The 18592-nt window shown below is 33.8% G+C and overlaps 1 protein-coding gene across 9 annotated transcripts in view; it reads right to left on the bottom strand.

The window, feature by feature from the left end:
- Window positions 1-18592, bottom strand: part of Dennd4a (DENN domain containing 4A) — a 115469-nt gene that overhangs the window by 22481 nt on the left and 74396 nt on the right. For 5 of the 9 annotated variants that reach the window (XM_047541832.1, XM_047541833.1, XM_047541836.1 and 2 more), the window contains 4 exons: window positions 18254-18385; window positions 15478-15594; window positions 14727-14858; window positions 8705-9798 (listed from right to left, as the gene is read on the bottom strand). In XM_047541832.1, the coding sequence (XP_047397788.1) occupies window positions 8705-9798; window positions 14727-14858; window positions 15478-15594; window positions 18254-18385 (1475 nt within the window). The remainder of the gene's footprint in view (window positions 1-8704; window positions 9799-14726; window positions 14859-15477; window positions 15595-18253; window positions 18386-18592) is intronic. The other 4 variants (XM_047541837.1, XM_047541839.1, XM_047541840.1 and 1 more) reach the window with 2 other exon arrangements.

Raw genomic sequence — 18592 nt, 5'->3', positions numbered from 1 at the left:
GAAGGGGCCCTGCCTCATACCTGGGAAGAATGAATGCTGCACAGGGAAGCCAAGATGAGCAGACAAGCCTTGCTGAGTTTCCCTGTTGTCTATTAGCATCAGATCACAGCCTTTTTGTTCAATCTCATTTCTCCAGTTGTCCTTGTTTGATCATGACTATGTGATGAAGTCTCCATAAAAGCCCAAAGGTTCACAGTTCGGAAAGCTTCTGGATTGTTGAGCATGTAGATTCCTTGAAGGTGGCACTGGAAGCCCACAGAGGGATGGAAGCTCTATGGCCCTCCCCTATGCAGCTCTTCATCTGTATCCTTTATAACATCCTTTATAATAAACTAGTATACTAAACTTGAGTTCTGTTAACCTCTTGAACAAGTTAATCAAACTGAAGGAGGGGACTGTGGGAATCCAGATTTACAGTTGGTCAGTCAGAAATACAAGTAGGCTTGTGACTGATATCTAGGAAAATTTTGTGGTGGCCATCTTGTGGGATTGAGTTCTCAACTGGTGGGATCTGTGACCTCCATGTTGGTAGTGTCAGAGTTGACTGAATTAGAGGACATTCAATTGGAGTCCACTACAGAACTGACTGCTCACTTGCTGGTTGCAAGGAATTGGGTATGTTAGAATCTGTGTGGTGAATGTATTATTTTAAAAAGTTTGTTTTTTCCTTTAATATTTCAGAACTAGGCTTTGATTTCTGTTGTATCTCAATTGTTACCTTCCTTCTACTTTGTTCTGTTTTATATCTTCCTAAAGTGAATCCCTAAATCATTTATTTTAAATCATTTTATTTTCTAATACAGCATTTAAAGCTATAAGTTTACCTCTAAACATTGATCAGCTGTATTCCACAAATTTGGACATGTATTTTCACTTTGTTTTTTTCTTGACATCTTATTAACAGTTTCTAGTTGAACTTCTACTGTGGTCAAAAATTTAAAAAAAAGTTATTAAGATGTAATTTATATGCCATAAAATTCACTCTCTTTAGGTATACAATTCGATAATTTTATATTAAATTTCCCAAATTTTAGAACATTTTTTGTTCTGTTCATAAATTAATCTCTATTCCCAAACCCCTTAAAGCCTAATTTACTGTCTCTAAATATTTGCTTTTTTTGGATATTTCACTGCATTGGATTTCATATATTTGGTCTTTTATATCTAATTTCTTTCACTTAGCACGTCTTTGAAGGATATTAATTTTAGCATGTATCAAAATTAATTCCTTCTTACTGTTAAATAGTATTCCATCTGTGAATATAACACATTTAATTTATTTTTCAGTTGGTGGAAATTTGGGTTCTTAACACTTTTTTGAAGAATGTTCTTAGGAAAACTTGTATGCAAATCTTTGTGTAGGCCATGTTTTCATTTCTCTTGGGTAGGTACGTGGGAATCACAATGCTAGTCCTATGTTAAATTTGTGCTTACCTTTTTAAAGTAACTGTCAAATTATTTTCCAAAGGGGTTGTATCATTTTACTTTCCCATCAGCAATGTTTGAGGGTCCCCATTTTTGAACATCCTCACCAATTCTTGTTACTGTCAGTTGGATTATGGCCATGTTAGTAGATGAGAAGTGGTATTTCATTATGGTTTCACTTTGCATTTCCTTAATGACTAATGATGCTGAGCATCTTCTCATGCTTTTTTAGCAATTCGTCTATCTTCTTTGTTGAATCTTATGCCCGTCTTTTACCTTGTCTTCTTACTGATTTAGTGTAAGTCGTTTGTATATTATGGATACAACTCTTCTATCAGATGTGTAATTTGTATAGCTTTTCCCTGATCTGTGGCTTGTCCTTTCATCTTATTAGTATGAACACAAAGTTTTGAATTTTAATAATGCTTAATTTATCAAATTTTCTTCTATAGATTATGCTTTTGATATCATACTTGCTATGGTTATGTTCCCATTCTCCCCGCAAAGGTTCAAGCAATTAAAGGCTTAGTCCTCAGGGTAGCAGTACTGTGAAGTAATGGAAACTTTATTTTTATTTAAAAAAAATGTTACATATATAAAACATATTTTTAAGTTTTAAGACACAATACCTTTTTTTTTTTTTTTTTTTTTTTTAAATGTGGTGCTGAGGATTGAATCCAGTGCCTCATGTGTTCCACTCTACCACTGAGAGTCACAACCCCAGTCCCAGTGTAACCTGTAAAAGGCAGGGACTAATGGAAGGATCCTTAGGTCAATGAGAGTATGCTTCCTGAAGGTTCTTCTCATGTGACCCCTTTACCTCTCCTGAGTTATTAAAGGAGCAAAACTGGTCCCCATCAGCTCTGTCTCCTCCTGGTTCAAACTGTAATCACTGGACTGGGGATACAGCTCAGCTGGTAGAGTGCTTGCCTCATATGCACAAGGCCCTGGGTTCAATCCCCAGCACCAGCCCTCTGCCAAAAAAAAAAAAAAAAAAAAAGGAATCATTTACATGCTCTAGTACATGTTCTCACCATTGCTGTTGGTGCTATGAGGTCATGCAGTTAAGGGGTGGCTCACATCAAGCCTGTGCTATGCCATACAGACTTTCAGCATTCAAAGTTGTGGGTTAAATATCCCTTTTTCTTCAGAAGTAGCTATCATAGGTATTTTATCATAGTGACAAAAAGTGGATGAATACAATACCTAAGGATTCTTTGCTTACCTAAAGGTCTTGGAAAATTTTCTTCTAGGATTTTATATTTTTAGATCTATATTTAGGCATTTGATCCTTTCAAATTTTTGCATTTCAGGTGAGTGTCTAAGTTCACCTATTTGCGTATAGATATCTAATTTACTGTAGCAACATTTATTAAAAAAAAACTTTCCTCTCGAACCACTTGGGCATCTTTGCTGAAATGGAAAGGACCATAAAATACAAGAGTTAATTTCTGGATTACCAATTTTATTCCCTTGATTGATTACTCTCTGTTTATACTGTTAACACACTGTCTTGACAGCTTTGGCTTTCCAAGTTTTGAAAATTAGGAAATATGAATTCTCTAGCTTTGTTTTTCGTTTTCAAAATTGTTTGGTTGTTCTTTTTCAAAATGTTTTCAAAATTCACTTTCCATAAGAATTTTAGAATCAGCTTAAAGCTATTTCTACAGAACTTTTTTGGAATTTTGATAGTGTGTGTGCTGAATTTATGCATTAACATGGGCAAAACTGCATCTTAATGATTTTGTCTTTAAATTCATAAAAATGGAATGTCTCTCTGCTTATTTAAATCTCTAAATTCCTCAGCAATGTCTTATAATTCTTAGAAAGTACTTTGATTTTGATCCTTTTCAATTCATTGAGCTTCAGACATACATACAGTCTACTTTGATTATTGTACCATATGCACTTGAGAAGAATATGGATTCTGTACTTGTTGAATATATATTCTAAAAATGTCAATTACATCATGATAGTTGATTGTTCAGATCTGTCTTGAGCAGTTTGTGTTAGCTGTTCCAATAGCTGAATAGAGGTCTTAAAATCTAGTAAGATTTTGGAACTCCCTCGAATTTTGTCAATTTTTGTGTCATTATTTCAAGGTCCTATGATTTGGTACATATACATGGATAACCATTATGTCTTCCTGGTGACTTGTTCCTTATCATTACAAAATACTGCTCTTTGTCTCTAGTAATACTCTTAAAGTTTATTTTCTCTACTATCAAAATAGTCATTTAAAGCTTCTTATACTTACTATTTGCAAGGTGTAGTTTTTTTGCCTTCCATTCATCACTTTCAACTTAAACTGTTTCTTTATACTTGAGTGTATTTCTGGTAGACAACAGGGTCCTTTAATATACATTTTGTTCATCTTTGCCTCTTAACTGAGGTTGTTAGACCTCAGTTAACATTGCTGCTAAACAAATATCACTTAATTTAATTATTGATATAGATTGTATTTATTGATAGGAATTGGATTTGCTCTATTACTTTTCTGTTCTCCTTTTCCTGTCTTCTTCGAGTATTCTTATTGGCTTTTTGGCTACAGCTCATTTTTAAGAAGTACTCTAGAGAATACAGTACACACACATAATCATTAATAGTCCATTAGAGTTTTAGTATTGTACCCTATAATAACATAACTACAATGAAGAGCAGTAGGGTAAGTCCCTTTACTCCTGTCAAATATCCACATATATTAAAATCCCCAAGAAATAATATTATAATTTTTGTGTCAGACAACTGTAAATATTTTTAAGAAACTTCAGAGGTCAAAGAAGTAGTCTTTTATATTAGCCAACTATTTACATTTATTTTGCTCTTCCTTCATTCCTGAAGATTCAGTTTTCTTTCTGGCATCATTTTCCTTCAGCCTGAAGAACCCTCCTTTGGCACATCTTATGAAAAAAGTCTGTTGTCCATGAATTCTTTCCCTGTATCTGAGAATGTCTTTTACCTTTATCTCTAAAGAATATTTTTGCTGAACATAAAATTTTGGATTGACAGAACTCCTCTTTCAGTATGTTAAAGATGCTTTCCCACTGAATACCCCCTGCATGGATTATTATGATGATGTAGTCATTCAAATCTTTATTCCTATATAGGTGATGTATAATTTTTCCTTAATAGCTTTCAAGATATTTTTCTTTCTTTTTCAGTAGTAATTTTTTTCAATTTTTTTTGGTTGTAGATGGACGTAATACATTTATTTGTTTATTTATTTATTTTTATGTGGTGCTGAGGATCGAATCCTGTGCCTCACATGTGCCAGGCAAAAACACTCTACCACTGAGCCATGACTCTAGCCCAGCAGTCACTTTCTTAACAGATCGATAGCTCTGGTGTTTATTAACCTGCTGATGTGTACAGACGTGGTTTAGTTTGAATTTATCCTTTCTGAATTTTGTTGGAGCTCTTTTACCTGTCAATCTGTCTTTTCCCAAATTTGGGGGGTTTCAGTTATTCTTCAAATATATATTTTTCCACAATCATTTTATTTGATCCTTTTGAAATTCCAGTTACATGTATGTCATTTATACCTTTTGATATTGTCCCACAAGTTCCTGAGGCTTTGTTCCTTTTTTATAGAAGTCTTTGCTCTCTTGGTTCTGCAAATTAGATAATTTCTGTTACTTAGTCTTTAAGTTTACCAACTCTTTGCTGTCAACTCCATTCTGCGACTGAACCTATCCAATGAGTTAATTTCTGACTGTGTATCTCAAAGATTTTAATAGTTTCTATTTCTTGCTGAGAATTCCTTTATTTTCATTTATTTCAGATTTTTTTAATACTTCATGGATAGGAAAGACAGTGGAATGAATCTGACATAGTTTTCCTCTGTACAAATATGAAAACACCACAGAGAATCTCAACATTGTGTACATCCACAGACTGGGATCTTAATTAGAGTGAGATATATTCAATGCTTGTATATCAAAATAGATTCTACTGGGGTTGTGGCTCAGAGGTAGAGAACTTGCCGCACATGTGTGAGGCAGTGGGTTCGATTCTCAGCACCGCGTATAAATAAATGAATAAAAAGGTCCATCAATAACTAAAAAATTTTTAAAAAATATTTTTAAAAGATTGTGCTGTAATGTGTAACTAAAATGAACAAAAAATATTTCATGGAATTTAGTTATAATAGCTGCTTTAAAATTTCTGATTAATTCCAACATCTAGGTCATTTTAGGATTATCTTTCCCTTGAGAATTGGTGATGTTTTTCTAGTTATTTTGTGCATATGTACATGTGTATGGTGCCAGGGATTGAACCCAGGGCATTGTGCATGCTAGGCAAGCACTCTACCACTGAGCTACAGCCCCAGTCCTTTCTGATATAAATATCAAGTAATTTTTATTTTATATTGGACAATGTGTATGTTAGGCTGTGTAGTATGGATACTGTTACTATACTGGTGATGTTTTTGTTTTAAAATATCATCAACTGAGTTACTTTCTGACTGTGTTTTTTGTTTTGCTTTTTGTAGGAAATCTTTTAATTCCCAATTCATTTCTGTAATAAGTCTTGTCTATACTTGTTTGCATCCTATTCCATGTATGTGTAACTCAAAGATTAGAATGAGACTTGTAATAAATCTTGTCTATACTTGTTTGCATCCTATTCCATGTATGTGTAACTCAAAGATTAGAATGAGACTTGTGTGGGGTTCTCGCCCAACTCTTGAGTCCACAGAGACCCTCTTCCTTCCTCTATGCAGGAAATCTGGGTTTCTTCCGAAATTTTAGCTGCCATAGTTGCTACGGTACATTGTGATTGTCCTTGGTGTAAGGAGGCATGAGAGAAGAAAATGGGAAACTTGCCTCTTTGTGGTCCCACCACAGAATCTGCCAGCTCATTTTTCTTTTAGAATCCTTAGATAGGTATTTATTTATTTATTTATTTATTTATTTATTTTACATGTTTTGTCTGGAGTTTTTAGTTGTAATCATCAGAGGGAATGCATTGTGATAGTCTTATGTTACCCTAGTGGAATCAGAACTCTCACCATAAAACTGAAAAATATTTTTGCTAGGTATAAACAGGTTAGCAGTGATTTTCTTTCAGCATTTTAAAGACATCTTACCAGTGTCTTCCAACATCATAGTTTCTGTTCTGAAGACAACTGTTCATTTCCTAGTGTTGCTCCTTTCAAGGCAATATATCTTTTTTTCTTTAGTTCCTTTTATGATTTTTCCTTTGTATTTCATCTTCTTTATTTTAACATTAGATAACTAAATAAAGTCTTTGTATTTATTCTGCCTGGCATTTGCAGAAATTCTTAAATATGTGAATTTACATCTTTAATCATTTTTGGAAATTTCTTGGCAATTAGGTGTTTCAGGAGGACAGTGCATTAGGGATTGAACCAGAGGTGCTCTGCCATTGAGCTACATCCCCAGTCCTTTCTACTTTTTATTTATTTATTCATTTATTTATTTTTGGTGGTGGGGACTGAACCCAGGGGCATGTAACCACTAAGCCACATCCCTAGCCCCTTTTCAAATTTTAGAGACAGGATCTCACTAAGTTGCCTGGCCTCGTCAAGTTGCTGATGCTGGTTTTGAACTCAAGATCCTCCTGCCTCAGCCTACCAAGCCACTGGGCCACTGGGATTATAGGTATGTGTCACTGTGCCCAGCTCTATTTTTTGAGACAGAATCTCACTAAGTTACCAAGACTGGCCTTGAACTTGGAATCCTCCTGCCTTAGTCTCCCAAACAGCTGGGATTACAGGCATTTGCACAGCACAATTAGCTTTTTAAGTATTTGCTAGATCCCATTCTCTCTCTTTTTAACTCAATTACATGAATGTTAGGTACTTTAATGACCGCTCCCCCAACCTTCTGTATTTTCTATTTTTTCTGTCTGTACTTCCAGTATGGATATTTTCAAATGACTTTCCATTTAGTTTACTAGACTTTCTGTGTTTTATCTGCTGTTATATCTCCCACATTCTTTTTGTTTTTAAATTTTTTTAGTTGTTGATGGATTTCAGTTCTACAATTTACATTTGATCCCTTTAAAACAGATTTTAATTAACTGGTGAAATTTTCCATCTTTGCAGCCATTTTTTATATTTTTCCCTCTATTTTGAATATCTAACAAGTATTTCACAGTTCCTTGCTAATTCAAGTATCTGGATCACCCAAGGTTCTGTTTTCATTACCTGTTTCTATTCTGGCTTTTAGCCATAGTCCTGTCTCTTGGCATAATTATCTTTAATTGAATGTCAGACACTGTATATAAAAAAACTATAAGAACTGCAGACGTTTTATTCTTTCAGAAAGAGTACACTCTTTCTTTTGCTACCTAAAGACTGAATGGTTTAATCTAATCACAGAGCTGAGCTAAGTTTAGGTTGCAGTTTGGTCTAAGCTCAGTCTTCCTATGGCTTACCAATGCTCCTGAGGGATCGCTCTGTAGCACTGATACAGATGTTGATGCCTGATATATTCACCAAAGCTCCTCCCCCTGGCAGCTCATGAATACTAGCTATCATGTTCCCAGAACCATGAAACTGCTGAGAACTTTATTTTTCAGATGCTTTCTGTTTACCTACCTTATGTAGTATCAGTATTTAGAAAATGTTTTGGAGGAAAAAAATCTTCTGTGTACTTGAGGTCCCCTCAAGTTTTCCATTTTGTTCCCCCGCTTCCAACCCCTTCCCTCAGGTCTCTGATAAGGCAAAGCCTGGAGCTAGAGCTCATGCTCTATGCTCATAATTAACAAATGCCTTCTGGGAAAAAGTGGCTATAGAACTTCAGCTCCTCTCTGCAATTCTCTCTCTAGAATCTTGCCTCTCAGTCCTATAGTTGCTTCACAAGTTCTCTGATGATTGTAACAGAAACTTTCTATACTTCTAGATTTTGCTCTTGGGAGGTATGTAGGTCTATCATAAACTACTCCATCCCAACCAGAAGGAGAAATCATATGTCTGGCTGGTAATTTTTGAAGGCATATCAGATACTGACTCCAAAAAATGTGTATTTTGAAATATTTAAGCTCAGTATTTACATTTAACACAAATTTCTTACTCTAGCTACATATCACTATCTTTCAAAAGTGAACTATAAACATAACCTTAATTCTCTTTCTTTTTGAGGCTATTTCAGCTCAACTTTTTGACACCTAACAAACCTTTCACATCCCATGAATTCTTTTTATAAAGCTGTGTGTAAAGAAAGTGGTTAAAACACATTTTTACAATGAGGAGGCTTTCATTTGTAGTGGTGGGTATATGAAAGTAAAAGTAGCAAATGCCAATAAAACTTACCTTAGAGGACGTGGTATACATGGTGAATCTTGAGTACCACTTGCTTGCTTTCTCTGCAACTCCTTTTCCAGCAGTGAACATACTGTGTCTTAGAACATCTAGTTTAGGTACCAATAGTGTATCTAAGTTAAATGAAGGTGATGAATGAGTTAATGTATTTTGAGACTCTTCCCTAAATGGGCAAGTAGGTGAGAAGGCTGGAGAAGACCAGAGTCTATCTCGTGGTCTCTCCTCACTTTTTGTGTAACTTTTAGATTTGGTAAGTCTCACTGGCCTAGGAGAATTAGGAGGCAGGCTAGATCTTCTGCACGCCTTGACCACTGTTGGACTTTTCTTACTGGTTGATTTATCATCACATGCCCGCTGTAAATCAATGCTTGGTGTCCGACTTGTCAAAGGACTGCTCATGTTATTCATATACATCACAATTTCTTCAGCTAAATCACGCCTAGCAGATGGTGTTGAAATGCTTTTGCTATCATCTTCATCCTCCTCTTCTTCTTTGTGCTGTTCAGTCTCAGCAACCAAAAGAGAGAGGGGATCAAATCCTGTTACAACATCAGTTTTTTCAGAAGGTTTTACTGAAAAGCTACTGTTCATACGTTGAATCCTCTTGGGATTTTGGGTAGCAATGAATCCCACTTTTGATCCATCTGTTTCATTGTCTAAATCTTCTAAGTCAAAAATAACAGGGGAATCCACTTTATCTGCCAAACAATTAGAACCATCGAAAGGTGTATCATCATCACTGGATTCCTTTTCTAGACTGTCCCTTTTTGATCTTAAAGATGGCTTTCCAATATCAAGACTATTTGGTCTTGTACTTTTTGAAATAACATTTGAAAGAATTTTTGCATCAGCTCCTAATTTTTCAACTATATTTCCAGTGTTTGCTTCTTGATTAATTCTATTCAGCATTAATCCCATCAGTACCCCTCCACTAAGATTACGATTTCTATTTCCCCAGGTCATCTGCTGCTCCAAATTAGGTTCATTGTCACTTCTATGTCTTTTCCTGAAGCATCCACTTTGAATGTTTCCTGTTTCATTTGTATCCTCAAGAGATGATGTTAAGAGCAGCTCAGGTGTGCTTTCTATAAAACAAGAAAAATGCTTTTAGTCATGAAAATGTAATGTGCAAATACAAGTCATCTTAACTATTTTAAATTCTAAATAGTAGCAGATACTAATGGTCTGCCTATTATTTGACAGATACCATATTAGGTACTTTACTTGTATCATCTACTATAAAAAGTCCAATATTTTTATGTGTTGAGAAAAAATGGACAGAGAAATTAATTATTTAGCCCAAATTTACCCAGTCCTTAAATGGTACCACTGGGATTCAAATTCAGATTTATCTAAATATAAGGGGTATGTTCTTGACATTAAGATTTATGTATTATAATTAATATATTTACATTTGTAATTTTAATGAATTGATTAAATAGCAATGGTTACATAATTGTGGTTGTGCTCAATGAACTTGAGACTCTGAGACTTCTGCTTATTAAAATGAAAAACAAACTCTAAAACACCAAACCAAATAGAAGGTAGTGTAACTTTATTCATAATAAAAATTAATTTTAGATTCTTCTTCTGTCTGTCCTACACACTTTTCTCTATCCTCCTGGATTTCCACTGTCTCTAGTGCGCGCCCTTTTCTTTTCCTTTCTCTTTTCCTCTCATTTTCTCTCTTACCCTGCAGGGAGACACTGTTTGCTTAATAAATTCCCTTATGTGATTTCCCGTGGAGGAAAAAAAATTAATTTTAAAATCTCCAAATCATTTGACTATAGATGTGGATAGTTTTACCTTTGCTTAACATATTGACTGCAAGTTCATACCAGTCAAATATAAATGGTCCTTTGACATTATTCAGAAATACTATTCACTGCTTTCTACCAAATTACTTAGATAACAATGCTGAATGCAGAAATAGAGGTTTCTGACCACTTTGTTATTATTATGTAGGAGTCTCGTAAAAGCATTAATCTAGGTACAGTATCGTTAACTATGCTTTATCCAATAGAATCTGATCTCTATAACTAGGTAATTACCAAAAATGTACCTTTTTTTCTACTACGTGATACATGCAGGTAGCAGAATAAGGAATAAATGGCAATACTAGACATCATAAAATATTACAAACTATTATTTTATTTTATTTTATTTTTTTTGCAGTGCTGGGGATTGAACCCAGGGCCTTGTGCTTGCAAGGCAAGCACTCTACCAGCTGAGCTATCTCCCCAGCCCTCAAACTATTATTTTTTAATAAGCATATGCCAATAACAAGAAAAATAGCATATCAGAGAGGCAAAGTGTTTCCCTCTCCATATCAACTTATGATTGAGGACTTAAACCAAGAAACTCTCTCTTGGGAAACCTTCTGCTAGACAGGTTAAATACTTTAGAAGACTTGGAGGAATCTTATAACAATACTTTAGAATTGCATTTGAATAGATGTACAAGGATTCTTTGCAAAGTCAGTCCTATGGTACAGCCTAAAGACAAAGATTAACAGGGGTTGGCAAATTATACCCTGAGCCAAATCTGGCCTGAGGTCTGTTATTGTTTCAAATGTCTTTTACATTTGTAAAGAGCTGTAAAAATTATGAACATGCAAATACGAATAGGTAACAAACTATACAAGGTCCTGGAGGATGCCCAATCCTAAATTTATATTCATGCTAAATTCTATCAGACCAGGCTCAATTTTATATGCCTCTAATGCAGTAGCTGCAAACTATTTAACCTCCTTGAGCCGGGTAGCTCTATAACCTAATTCTGACCCATGATGTTAAGGTGGTAGTTTCTGAGGGTTTTTGGAAGAATTTGTTTTCTTGACCAAAGGGATATAAGTAATCAGTGCTCCTCTTTCCCATTCTTTCTGCCTTGAACAGAGAGGTGATGCCTGGAAATGCTGTGGCCATATTATAATCCTGAAATGATGGCAAGGACCCTGAAGTGACATCTAGCATAATTGTTTACCTTTGAATTTCTTTTTTTATATATATATATTTGGGGGGATTTTATTAAATTAATTTTTAATTTTTCTTTTTCAATTTGTTCTAATTAGTTATACATGAAAGCATAATGCATTTTTAAGTGTATTTTTAAAATATTTTTTTAGTTGTCAATGGATCTTTTATTTTATTCATTTATATGTGGTGCTGAGTATTGAACCCAGGGCCTCACACATGCCAGAGGAAAGTGCTCTACCACTGAGACACAACTCTAGCCCCAAGTAGAATGCATTTTGACACATGATACATAAATGGAATATAACTTCTCATTCTTCTGGTTGTACATGATGTAGCATCACACTGGTCATGTAATCATATGTGCAAGGGTAATACCTTTGAATTTCTTATTTGAGAAAAATAAACCTAAACTTGTAAAAGACACTGCAAATTATATTTTCTGAGATTTAACGCTGAGAGCACTGTAGTTTATCTAGCTTTTTCCTCAAATCTTTGAATATTCTATGACACAGGCTTTTACATATGGTTCCTTTTGCTCAGGATGCACTCTCACATCCTCCTTCCCAGACTATATTCTTACTTAGTTTCTATTCCTTTTTCAGATCTAAGCTTAAAAATCATATTCTCAAAGAAGCCTTCCTTGACCTATGTCCCTCCAAACAGGACACATTCTATTATGTGCTCTCATAGCAACTTACAATCCTTCTTTTTTAAAAAAATATTATTTAGTTGTCAATGGATCTTTTTATTTCATTTATTTATTTACATGTGGTGCTAAGGATTGAACCCAGGGCCTCACATATGCCAGGCAAGCACTCTACCACTGAGCCACAACTCCAGTCCCTTACAATCCTTCTTCACAGTATTTAATTTTTATGCTTATTTGATTAATGTATTCCCAAAGTTCCCACCTGCTTTCTCCATGAAGGAAGGGACTACATTTATTTTTTGTTCCTTACCACACTCCCAGCACCTAGCATATGGGAGCATTATTGCAGGAGCTCAAAATATTTACTGTTCATTGGACAGCAACTGCAGTGATTAGACCAACTCAGAACATGACAATACATTATAATATGACATATTCTATTATGATTAACTAAAAACAAAGTGTTAAAGCACACTAAAACCAGAATAAGGCTTAAAGGAATATTTCAGAGTTAAAGTTTCCTGTGGTTGAACTCTCATCAATTCAATATGCTTATCAAAACATCGAATTCTCAAGATAATAGTAAGAGAGAACTGTAAGGTGATTATTTTATTTCAATATCCAATCAAACACTAGAATATCTACTTGTTTATTCTACTCTTGTATCTTTTAGAAGCTGTTTTGGCTATATATACTCCGTATTTATACATATACATAACCAATGATATAAACAAAATATCCATATATTTGTTTTGTGCTAGTAATATTATAAGAGAAATGTTATTGAAAAATAAGAATTCCTATAAATCCTATATATAGTCTTTGGCAGTAATGATAAACCCAGAGCACTTAACAGATGGGTGAGTTTTCAAGCCAAAAATATGAAGGATAAACTAACAACTCTAAATCAAGCCAAGGAAATCCATTATTGGATTTTATAAAATTGACTTGCTAAACAGAGAGAGAATTGAAAGCCAGGTGATCAGTCAGATATTTATTACTCTGACAGAATGTCAGAATCACTTGCAATCATTATTTAAGTTCATTAAAACAGATCCTAAGAAAAAACTAAGCCTGAAAGCACAATAAAACAAGATCACAAAATTAAGTTACAAAGGTTATAATTATAAAATGGTTAGGAAAGACTAAATGGTTATAGGGTAATTCCATGATACCAGTAACTTTTTAAGTTTAAGTAACTTTTTACTTAAAAAGTAAATGTAAAAGTAAGATAATTATAGGTCATCTAAATTTTTGTTTGTTTGATAGAATCCACAAACATTTTCTGAAAAGAGCAAGATAATAAATATTTTATTCTTTGCAGACCAAGTGGTGCTTATCACAACTATACACCTGTACTGCTGTAGTACAAAACCAGTCAGCCAATGTATAAATGATGGCTGTGTTACAAAAAAATATTAATTTAAGAAGTTTGAACTTCAAATAATTTTTGTGTGTCACATAACCTTTTCTTTTGATTTTTTTCTAAGCATTAAAACAATATAAAAACCACTGCAAGCTTTGTGGGACAGTACAAAATGGGATGCAGGCCAAATTTGGGCTGTAGTTCCACCCCTGAGTTAGAGAGGCATCTTTAACTATGTTAGAAAAACAGAAAAATAAACATCATTATAGCAAAGCCACACATAAAGATATTTCAGTACACATTCTTCAATATTTTTTTAGATTATAACATGATGCAAAAGTGAGTTAATACCAAAAATTTTTTAATTATAGTAGACTAGAAGCTCTGAATCTTACATTCCTTTTAGCACTGCAAAATAGTCTGGTAAAAAATTTGTGAGGACAAGTATGATTCGGATTTCAATATGCCTTTTTCATTAACTACTGATAAATTTATGTGACCTCGCTAATGTTAGATTATAACTCAATTTTCTCATCTTTAAATCAGTGCTAATATCCTCTCCCACTAGTATAAGCATCACTCTATTAATAAATAAAAACAGTATATAAAAACACTTTGAAAAGAAAAAAAATTTGGTATTATTATCTAAACTATCTGAAGAACTACCCTTTTTGCCTCTGAAAAAACAGAAACAATATGTAGACTAAACAATCATATGCTTCATTTAAAAATTAGCTAGCTTTAGGCTACCCTCAAACTTACTACCTTTCCTGCTCCTACTTTCACCTTCCAAAAAGTCCCAACAGCCCAAATTCAAAAGGCAGTGTACAAGTTGAATGTGTGTCCCTATATTCAGTAATAATAAAAGCTTGAACAAAGTAAGTTATAAAATGTAAAATTCAACCTACTAAGCTATACCATGAGGGGCTGCACAAATATATTTAAAAAATAAATATTCACAAATATTCACTGTACATATAGATACAATTCATTCTGCACCAAAAATGTACATTTTCAACTCACCTGTGCTTTCTTCCGATACTTTATCAGCACTGTTGTTACTTGTACCACTGAGGCGGACTATACTGGAAGAACTTTGGTAACTGAGCTTAGGAAGGCAATCAGCACTTCCTTTTGCGCTTTCGTTCTCTGACACTATAAAGATGAAAATGAAAATGTTAATGAAATGGAATCTATATAGACTATAGGAGGCAGAAAGAGAAGTAGCTTTTAGTCTTAAATATTTCTCTGAAAACCAGTAAGAATATACTGGATACCTTGCTATATGTTTGTCAACCATGAATATTATGCCATTATTTGAGGCCTCAAATATAATTACTAAGTACTGGCCATGCATGAGGTTCATGCACAAATTTTATATTTCCTCTTTAGTTGAAGAAGAGATATTCTGGTGGGCAAAGTGGATAAATATAGTCCAATAGTCACAGACCATTAGCAAATTTTAAATAAAAGTATTATGATACCTCAGAAAGGGTCTCTGTTTTAAGAAATTTTTTCTATACAGTAAGTATTTTGTTTTATGTAGCATTCATTCTAACAGTATTTGAAGAATGTTTTGTCACTAAGACTATATATCTCATACTTGATGTATTTGTATGAAAGTATCAGATGGTGGAGAGGACTTATTGGAGAAGAGAAGCAGTTACATGGGAGAATGGAAAGTAAAACTAGTATGTTTATATGTAAAGTCACTTGTATTTTTTATGGATATAAGTTCACAATTTTATACAATATCAACTTAAACAATACCTACAAGAACTAGAATCACTCCCTTTTTTATCTTTTTCTTCTTGAATGTCCTCAGTAGATGTATCCCCTCTTCTAACTTCCTCCTTAGTTAATGAATTATATCCAAGATCAGACTGACCACCTGGGGGAAAAATTAAAACCCTATTACGTTGTTTTATCAGAAACAACTTTAGTGAAAGCAATTGGAATTAGGAGCAACATATTAGTGTTTCGATTCACTTACAGAGGTTTTCCTAGACAACTTCTAACAGAAAGCATTATTTTGTTAGCTACCCCTCCCCAACCTTCATTAATGTAAGAAAGAGATGACCTCAAAATAATTTACTTCTGGTTTCATACTGCAGTCAAAAGGTACTGTATATTCATACTAACTATGTGAACACCAAAAGACACAGACAAGTCAGTTAATTTTTACACAAGTCCATGACCTTTCTAGCTGAAAGTCTGAGCTGCATGCAACTAAGCAATGAAACTTGTTGATGGAGATCTCATTATGCAAGAAAATCTACAGGAAATTCATAACAGAACATTCACACACAGATCTCTGAAACTGGATGTCTAATGATTTTACCAAAAAGTAGGGCTTCTTTAAATTTATTGATAAGAAATTAAGTTCTCTCAAAATTCAAATGAATAATTATGGAACTACATGAGTGCAAATCCATAGGATTGAGAAACAGATCTAGTGTTCAAAGTTACTAAGAAAAACAAAAGTTACATTGATTAAAGAAAACTTCTATATTGTTTTGTTAACTAGGCTTTCTATCAATTTTAGAAAACTGTTAACCACTAAATTAGCATCAAAAGATAAGGTTCTGAATCTTAGGAGATGTATGATTTTAAGTAACCCCTTTTAGCCTTTTGTTTGAATTAAGGTTCCCAGATTTGTAAAAAACAAGGCTATCATGATTATGCAAGACTAAAAATAAAATGGTTTATAAACTTGTAAAGAAATCCAAAGTATTTGCTTTATTATTTTTGTTATAATGTTGTGTTTGTAGTTTTTCTAATCAAGTTTTCAGGTCCCAATTGCAAAGACATTAAAATCAAAATATTTGAGATAATCTTGATGAAAATCGTGCTTTTATTAGGTTCTACACTATTGTTGTTCTTTTTTTCCTTCTACCAGGGATTTAACTCAGGGGTGCTTTACAACTGAGCCACATCCCCCGCCCTTTCTATTTTTCATTTTTGAGACAGGGTCTCACTAAATTGCTTAGGGCCTCACTAAGTTGCTGAGGCTGGTCTCAAAGTTGGATCCTCCTCAGTCTCTGGAGTAGATGGGATTATAGGAATGCACCACCACGACTGGCTCTGGTTCTATACTGTTTTAAGATAGCTTTTTAAAAAGCCATAGTTAAAAATTAAGGAGATATCTCTTCATTTTTAAGAGATAATGCCCAATAACAATTAAACTCCACATTTATAATTAAGAAATAACATCAGCCAAAGAAGAATTACTATGAATATTATGCTTCAACACAATCAGCTTACTATCAGTTGAATAAGTGCTTATCAGCTACTAACAGTAGATATAAAAGGAGTCAGACCAAAGTAAGGTTGTCATCTGCAGCGATAGAAGCCTTCATATTTTACTAGTAATGCTTCAATATTTAAAGTAACTGTCCATTATGAGCTTGTGCTTATACTATATAAAAGAGTCCCATGTACACCAGGTGCTGTGACACCTGTGAAACCAGTTACTAGGAGGCTGCGGCAGGAAGATCACAAGTTTGAGACCAGCCTTGGCAACTTAATAAGACACTGTCTCAAAACAAAAAATAAAATGGCTGGGGGTAAAGCTCAGTGATAAAGCTCCCTTGTCCAATCTCCAGTACTACCCCTAAAAAAAAGTCATGTAATTTTTTAAGTGTAATAATGAAAAATCAGAATAATGCAAGTAATTACTTTTCAAGTGCATCAGTTATAATAGAAAATGTTTATGTATATGCATGAATCTCATATTTCAATGAAACTAATGCCATCTTCAGTGAGAGAATGCTGTTTTTTATGTTTAAAAGTATGTTTTTATTTAGAATAAAAATATAGTAGTTTAAGACTCATGACAAGTTATACAAATAGTACAGTAAAGAGAATTACTAGGGGTACCTTTTAGCTAGTTTTCCCCAATAATACCTTATATATCCATAGAACAATGTTAAAACTAGGAAGTTGAACTGGTATAACACTATTAACTCAGAAACAAAGCTTCAAGTTTCTTTTTTAAAAAAAAATCTAGGGGCTGGGGAGATAGCTCAGTCGGTAGAGTGCTTGCCTTGTAAGCACAAGGCCCTGGGTTCGATCCCAAGCACCAAAAAATTAAAAAAATTTTAAAAAAAATCTAAAAATATTTTCATAATTACGAAGAGTTTATCCAAGAAAAGCACATGGTAAGAGGCTTGGGGTATAGTTTGGTGGTATAGCACTTGCCTAGGATGTGCAAAGTCCTGGGTGGTTCGATTCCCAGAACCAAGGAGAAAAAAAAAAAATAAAAGAAAGGATAAGAAGAAGAGAAGAAGAAGAGATCTGTGGCTACCCATAGTTACTTGGATATTGGATTTCATGTACTAAATACTTGAAAAAAATACTTTATAATCCCTCAAATACAGAATAAATAAAATTGTATATAATTATTAAATTTAATATCAAATTAAGTACCTAACAAAATTAAATAGTGACAGTTAAACATATCAGTGAAAATGAAAATTTTAAAAATATAGACTAGCAACTCTAGTTTTTAAAATGTACTGTAATAAATGTATACATAAGCACACACAAACCTGTGCTAGATCTATCATCAGTAGCATATACTTTGATTAAACCCGTATTAAAAGGTGCCTGCTCCACAGTGTGTGTCCCATGACCACTATCCATGCTGCCATGACTAACAGCATCCAGGTCACTGCCATCTGCTTAAGAACACAATTTAATAGCATTTTACTACTCAAGGAGATACCAAAAATACACACATTGTTTGCTGTTCAAACTGAAAATTTACTAATGTAATAAAAAACATGAAAAGTGCCATATAACCAGCAAATACAACTATAATAAAGAAACATACAGTGAATTATGAATGAATGCTAAAACAAAGACCTCCAAAGATTGATAAATATAAC

Source organism: Sciurus carolinensis, chromosome 2, assembly GCF_902686445.1.
Source record: "Sciurus carolinensis chromosome 2, mSciCar1.2, whole genome shotgun sequence".
NCBI classification, from domain to species: domain Eukaryota; kingdom Metazoa; phylum Chordata; class Mammalia; order Rodentia; family Sciuridae; genus Sciurus; species Sciurus carolinensis.
This window is presented reverse-complemented; position numbering and strand designations above follow the sequence as displayed.